This window comes from Anoplophora glabripennis, unplaced genomic scaffold, assembly GCF_000390285.2.
Source record: "Anoplophora glabripennis isolate ALB-LARVAE unplaced genomic scaffold, Agla_2.0 scaffold103, whole genome shotgun sequence".
NCBI lineage: Eukaryota > Metazoa > Arthropoda > Insecta > Coleoptera > Cerambycidae > Anoplophora > Anoplophora glabripennis.
In genome coordinates, this window is record NW_019416259.1 from 219,263 (window position 1) to 226,848 (window position 7,586).

Consider the following 7,586-nt stretch of genomic DNA (forward strand, 5'->3'; position numbering starts at 1 on the left):
CGGTTTTAGTTCTAAGACTTGACTGCGCTACCAATGGCGCCCCTATGGAAAGTAGAGTCCATGTTATTTTCAGTTTTTCAGTTTTTTTTATGTAGTGATGATGATGGATTGGAATGTTTGTGAATTTTTTTTCTTAAAATGGTCCCCTTAGTATTATCTAATAAAAGTCAAATACATGATAATTGTAGATTACTGTTTTATTGGAGACCTTATAAAAAAAAAACAGTTGTATGGTCATTTCAAGTCAAAATTTAATGCGTAGCTTTGAAAATACAAGAAAGAGAAAAATTATTATAGGGCATCTTTTGGTCTTTTTCCCAACCAAGCCTTGATGTTGGGTATTGTCTCCACATTTTCTTTAACTTTCTGTAAATTCGGGAAACTCGATATTATGTCTTTCTTTACCATAAAATTTAAAAAATCCAATATAGCTGTAAAGACCAGATCAACCCAAGTCAACTGAAAACCAAAAAAAATTATAATTGGGCAGGAGCACTAAAAATTAATTTCAAATGATGTTTTATGTAATTAATAATAAAATTTAATTGATACCTAAAGTTGCTACGTTTACCTGATTGGATACTTACACGACCACCAACAAGGTAACCATTATTTTTCTTAGCTTGAGCATCTAGTTTTCCTAAGTAAAAGGGAAAAGTTTCATTGAATAAAGATTTTTCTTTCTCTTTTTTAGCTTCTTCATCTCTTTCAAAAGCGTACTGAGCGTGTTCTGGAATATAATAAAATAATAGATATTTTTCCATTTTTCTCTTCCCAGCTTTTATTGATTAAGAAGCAGATGTAACTATTACCAGTTAAATATAAACGTCTCAATCTTTCGTCATTTCAGCGATGACATATTATATCAATCATATCACTCGGTAAAGCAATAAAATGAAACAACATGGATTTACCTACGTATTAAAAATTCAATGAAGTTAAATAGATGTGAAATGTGTACCATGACGCAACTAAAGTTCTGTGGTATATTAAATACTTTGAAACTATGAAATTTTAAATACAAACTTTGTTTTGGTGACTGTAACTGAAAAATAACATGCGCTGTCACTATGGAGAAATAAATGACCCAAATTTAAATAATTTCCAATGAAAAATTTAGAAATTATCAATCAAAAAACATATTTTTTTATTTCTTTTAACATTTCGAAAACGAAGCAGTTGCGGGCCTACGTTTATAGGATTTTTTTCTTATTTGGATGTTGGATGTAGAGAATAGAATTCTTTGAACAACATTTTGCAATATCCTGTATACAGGATGTCCCGAAATTAGGGGGCAATATTTCTACAGAAACCTATGTCGAAGAAGATTACTTTTTCTTTATATAAACGTGGATCCAAAAATTCTTCCAAAGGAAGTTATAGCCACTTAAAGGGACCACTCTGATGATGTTTTTTTCTAAATAACTCCGAAACCAGTTGAGATAAATTTATAAAATTTGGTAACTAGCTTAACTCTTACGTGCTTAGTCCGCCACTAAAACGAAATTTACAAATTTTCATCACATACGTTCCAACACTGGGGAGAGGGGGGTAAAATTTACCATAACTTGTATACGTTGACTTTTTTAACTTTTGACTGAAAAAATATGAAATTTCATGGTTTTTTATTAAAAAAGGTACTCTTGGTTCATAATGGTAGAATGTTCCATTTTTGTGTAAAATCCGTTTAAAAATAATGTTACATGTGTTAATCACTGGGAATCGAAATTGTCAATATTTTTTATCGTCACAGGTTTTCAATAACAAAAATGTGTTTGACGTTATTTACATTGGCTGTTCAGTTATTTACTTTTTGTGAATTGTTATTTTCATAGAAATTTATTATTTTTAGTAAATTATTATTTGACAAATTAAAAAAAAAAATTGAAATTATTAAATAGTACTTCACTTTATCTCAATAGCAATTTTTATAGCAAATGTTTTCCATTTCCATTTTACTGAATACATTTTTCAGCATGACGTCGAATTGCCCGCGAAGATCTCAAAACTTCAAAATTATTTTGTCTGATTTGATACGCAGCCAAATGAATCTTCTGTTGTAATTCTCCCAAAGGATTTATTTCTGTAGCGTAAACTACAACCTTCTTTCTAACCCACATAAAGCAATTTAGAGGATTTAGGTCTACAGATCGAGCTGGCCATGGAATGGGACCGCCTCTACCTATCCATCTGCCAGGAAAATGATCGTTTAACCAATTTATGACATTATGGGTAAAGTGAGGCGGGGCCCCATCTTGTTGATAGTGTAACGTTAAGCGTACGTTTAACGGTGTATCATTTTGCAGAAATTTTGAGAATCCTTTTGCATTCAGACAAACGGGGAACTGAATTGGTCCAAATAACTGGTCTCTTAAAATTCCTGTCCACACATTTATTGCAAATCTATTTTGAAAATTTGTGCGCCGTATTGCCCGTGGATTTTCGTCTGACCGGAAATGAATATTATGAATATCTGCTAGCTCTACATTCGTAAAATATTGCATTTTCGACTGATAACAATTCGCAAAGAGTAAATAACTGAACTGTCAATGCAAATGACGCCAAACGCATGTTTGTTATTCAAAACCTGCGACGATAAAAAATATTGAGCATGTAAGAGTTAAGTTAGTTACCAAATTTCATAAATTTATCTCAACTGGTTTCGGAGTTATTTAGAAAAAATCATCATCAGAGTGGGCCCCTTTAAGTGGCTATAACTTCCTTAGGAAGAATTTTTGGACCCACGTTTATATAAAGAAAAAGTAATCTTTTTCGACATAGAACACCTATTAGAAGTATTGCCCCATAATTTTGGGACACCCTTCATAAAATTATTGAAAATCGTTTAATTGGTATATTATTTAGAAATTATAGTCGAAATTAATCAACCATTGGCATATGTCACGGAAATGTCGACTTCTGTCATTTAGGTATAATTAGAGAATGAATAAACCCCTGGTTGTGATATCACTAAATGAAGCAGATATGATGTTCATATTTTCTAGGCGGTAGTCGTAATTTTTAAGGCTTTTAGTTAACGATCACCCAAGGAACAACCTCTTGAAGTAACTGCTCGTCTGTAAAGACACAAAAAGGAAACTGAAGTAAATAAAAATGTAACTTACTTAAACGTAAATCAGTAATGGTATCAACTGTTGCATCGATTTCCAAATCTTCCCAATCATCTTTACCAACCAGTTTTACTTGTTTTGCCAAATATCTACAAATGGCCATACTTTGACAGGCTATTTTTCCATTATGTTCCAAAAAAGGCAATTGTCCGAATGGGGTACCTGAAATCATATGTTATTTTTTTAGTGATTCACTAAACTTAAGGAAAAAGGGCATATTATTTCAATAAGTGAAAGAGCCTGTTCGGAATGTTGTTCAAACAATTATAATTGTTTGAACAATATTGCTCTGCATATTTTACGTTATACAGGGTGTTTTTAAATGAAGTAGCAAAAATGGTACCACTGAATATAGAGCCAAAAATAAGAGGATTGAAGTAAAAATACCTTATGCAGTTGCAACTTAAGTTGCACCTCTGAGGCAATATACCCTCTTAATTTTAATTTTTTTCTTTAACATGAGGAATGCCAGAGACACGAAACTTAGTATGAGCATCCTACTAATAAAGAAACAACTTTTCAATATTTGTTCGATCATTGGCGTATTTTATAAAGGAGTGAAACAGTCAACCCCATTGCAATATTTTATTAGAAATTTTTTATATGAAGAAAATTATTTATTTAAACATATTTATTGGGAAGACTGATTTATTGCGGAACTTTTTTACCTCTTGTAATTTTTCGATAAAATCGATAGATAGTAAAAAAAAATAGATGAGTCATCGTTCACTAAATGGGTAATTGCGAAAATTTGTAAAAATAAAGTAGGCGAATATAACAAATAAATTGTTATTTATCATATTAATAAATTGACACTTTCTGTCAACCAATAATTAGTACCAACTGATTAATTTATTATCAGAATAATTGTGGCAAATAATATTTATACCAATGACGAATATGTCGACATGCTCCAAGTGTTTTTCGAATCCAGAAAAAATAGTAACGCTGCAGTAAGATTATATCACAAAAGATATCCAATTCAACCGATTCCTCATAGACAAACATTGGCCTCGGTGGAAAGAAGGCTTCGCGAAATTGGTAAAATTCAGTTCAATCGTGAGGGTGCCGGAAGAAGGCGTAATGTCCGAACTGTTGAAACTGAGGAAGCTATACTGTACTATACAAGCACAAGGCAGGTGTCCAGGCAACTGCAAGTTTCTCACAGTCTTGTGTGGAAGGTAGCTCATGAAAATCTTTTATACCCGTTTCACCGCTTGGATTTTTGTTAATGGTACATTAATATTTCCAGGCATGACTTAAATGTCCTAATTAATATACTTTTCACCGATGAAGCAAATTTTCCTAGAGTAGGTGCAGTAAACCTTCATAATGTTCATTCATGGTCGGAAGAAAATACTCATGAAATATTTGTTTCAATATGTCAACATAATTTCAGTTTAAAGGTTCGGATGGGAATTGTAGGAAATACTCTAGTAGGTCCTTTTATTCTTCCACACAGGCTTGGAGCGGCCGAGTATCTTAGATTTTTTAACGAAATTCTTCCAACATTACTTGAGGATGTACAGTGCCGGCGTTTTGAAAGTGGATGACTCTTATAAGCAAATTGTATATAATTGGCCTTTGTGAAGCTGACTTGAAAATGTGAGGTTCAAATGGGCTGTCATTATATCAAATTTAATGTGTGGCTATCACACTAGTTCTAGTGAGCATTCCATTTTTCTTTGAGTTTAAATATGCTGTTCTTGCATACATGCAGATCATCCGCAATGACCAACCATTCTGAAGAAAAGTTATAGCTCTCACTTTCTCTGGTTTATAGATTCCGTTAAACGCGGCATTTTAAATTACCAAGCAAATTACTAATGACGCTGACATATAAAAACTTCATAACACCATAATAAGAAAAGTAGACCACATCACATTCGAAAAATAAATCGTCCACTTTCAAAGGGACGGCAATGTACATCTCGCTACACGTCAGGTGATGTGGTATATGCACACGTCGTGGTCGTGATGCACCTGTTTATTGGCCTGCACGTTCGCCTGACCTGACGCCTATGGATTTATTTTTGTGGGGACACATAAAAAGTATTGTTTATGCCACTCCTGTTGCCTCCTTAGAAGAACTACGCTTAAGAATATTTCAGGCAGCAGATGACCTTCGCAATAACCGAGAACTGTTTGTGCGAGTGCGTTATAATTTCAACAGACGTATTAGGTAACGCTTGCAGCAAAATGGAAATTATTTCGAGAACATTCTTTAAATTTAATTTTGCATTTCTTGTTTTTCGTTTGTATTAAATTTTATTTGAGATAAATAATTTTACCTAATACATGTCCCATAGTCATAAGTTATCAAACATTTTTCAATAATTAATAGCAAATTATTCTTAATGTTATTATTAAATTACCAGCTTATTGACAGAAAGTGTAAATTTATTAATATGGTAAATAACAATTTATTTGATATGACATCCGTCTACTTTTTACAAATTTTCGCAATTACCTCTTTAGTGAACGATGACGCATCTAATTTTTTTACTAGAAAACTATCGGTTTTATCGAAAAATTACAAGAGGTAAAAAAAGTTGCGCAATAAATCAGACTTCCCAATAAATATTTTTAAATAAATAATTTGCCTTATATAAAAAATTTCTAATAAAGTATTGCAATGGGGTTGACTGTTTCACTCCTTTATAAAATACGCCAATAATCGAACAGATATTGAAAAGTTGTCTCTTTATTAGTAGGATGCTCATACCAAGTTTCGTGTCTCTAGCATTGCTCATGTTAAAGAAAAAATTTAAATGTGAATTTCAATCCCCTCCTTTAAGAGGGTATATCTCCTCAGGGATGCAACTTTCATATAAGGTATTTTTACTTCAATCCTCTTATTTTTGCCTCTACATTCACTGGTGCCATTTTTACTACTTCATTTAAAAACACCCTGTATAAAAAAACGTTGATCTGAAGTGGACAAAATGCGATTATATAATGAAGTTTACTCTAGAATGGTGACAAATGTTTATAGCTTCCGACATTGCTTCAGTTTGATGGATGGATATTACCTACATACCTGTATAAGTAAATGTATATAAATAAAAATTAAGGTAGTTTCTGCCAAAGATCGTTTTTAATTAGGTAATTTTGTTGAACATGTTGTTTCCGTATTTCTACAAAAAAACATTTTAGAAAGAGGAGGTTTAAAAAATTCACAAATTTGTTAGATTTACATAGGAATGAATGAATGCATGAAATGTCTTTTATTTTACTTATTAATACGTACTCGGTTTAAAGGCGCTCCAATTTGCTCTTTGAATACGATTGTCTTCAAATTCAATCCCTCCATAACTCAGAAGGAACCTGATGGGTTCTCCAAGAGCGGTCATATCAAAATATGTAAGTTTATAAGCTGGTGCCATTTCTGGAAAGATAAGAAAATTTTTAAGTAAAATATATGTATACGAAACCCTATTAAAAAAGTTAGGATTTTCCACGTTATCAAGTCCCATAAACATATATTTCTATATACAGTGCGACCCATTTAAAACCGGATCACCCTCATAAAAAAATTTGTTTACAGAGCGATTTTGACCATCTTTTTTAAATGAAGAGGGGAGAAAGGTGTACTTTGGGATCTCTTTGTACAAAAACTAAGGCCTATCAGATCATATTTGTAGGGGTAAAAGTTGAAGAAACTACATTAGCGATTTTTTAAAAATCTGTTTAATTTTGTGTTTTCGCGGAGCCCCCATATATTAAAATGCAAATATTTTTAAGAGCTGGTTTTCTCATCATGTAAGAAATTTATTGCCAACTAAATCTATGTCTATCTCATCATATATATTTGTATAAGTAACTAAAAGGCATATATTTAGTTAATAAATAAATTAATCTGGCAGCTATACTCTGTTTGGAAATGAAAGAGAGTAATAAAACCCCGAGATAAGAACCGGCCATGGGCATGCTAATATTTCGTTTCAGGTAACTATCGGGTAACACTAATGCTAACAGTTAATGGGTATACATTAGTATATTTTACTGGATACATCATAGGGCTGGAGCCAATGTATTGTGACAGATCAATCCAGTCTTAGAGCTGAATATACGAAGACGTGCTAGTGCAGTAGAGTAAAATTCGACTTGTGTTTAGTACACTCATTTTATTTTAAAAAGAAATACCAACGCTAAACAAAATTTTAAGTGAACTTTCAGAGGACAACGATTTGCCAAAAATCAGTAGAAGCAAATTATGGGCCGTCTTACGAGAGTTGAATTTTTGCTGGGAAAAGCAGAACAGGAAGTCAGTTCTTATCGATAAAGATGAAATTATTTGTTGGCGAAGATCCTACTTAAGATCAATTAGAAAATTCCGTGACGAAGGGAGGAATATTTATTATCTAGACGAAACTTGGGTCAACGAGGGATATACTGTAACAAAAGTATGGCAAGATAAAAATGTAAAAAGTTTTCGACAAGCATTTTTGGATG

At 32.3% G+C, this 7,586-nt stretch overlaps 1 protein-coding gene across 3 annotated transcripts in view; it reads right to left on the reverse strand.

Annotated features, from left to right (window-relative positions):
- Positions 1 to 229: 229 nt before the first annotated feature.
- LOC108903304 (glutathione S-transferase-like) overlaps positions 230 to 7,586 on the reverse strand; it is an 11,204-nt gene continuing 3,847 nt past the window's right edge. For all 3 annotated transcript variants that reach the window (XM_023457299.1, XM_018705430.2, XM_018705431.2), the window contains 4 exons: positions 6,382 to 6,519; positions 3,126 to 3,293; positions 588 to 730; positions 230 to 459 (listed from right to left, as the gene is read on the reverse strand). In XM_023457299.1, coding sequence (XP_023313067.1) covers positions 292 to 459; positions 588 to 730; positions 3,126 to 3,293; positions 6,382 to 6,517 — 615 coding nt within the window. In that variant the 5' untranslated portion in view covers positions 6,518 to 6,519 and the 3' untranslated portion in view covers positions 230 to 291. The remainder of the gene's footprint in view (positions 460 to 587; positions 731 to 3,125; positions 3,294 to 6,381; positions 6,520 to 7,586) is intronic.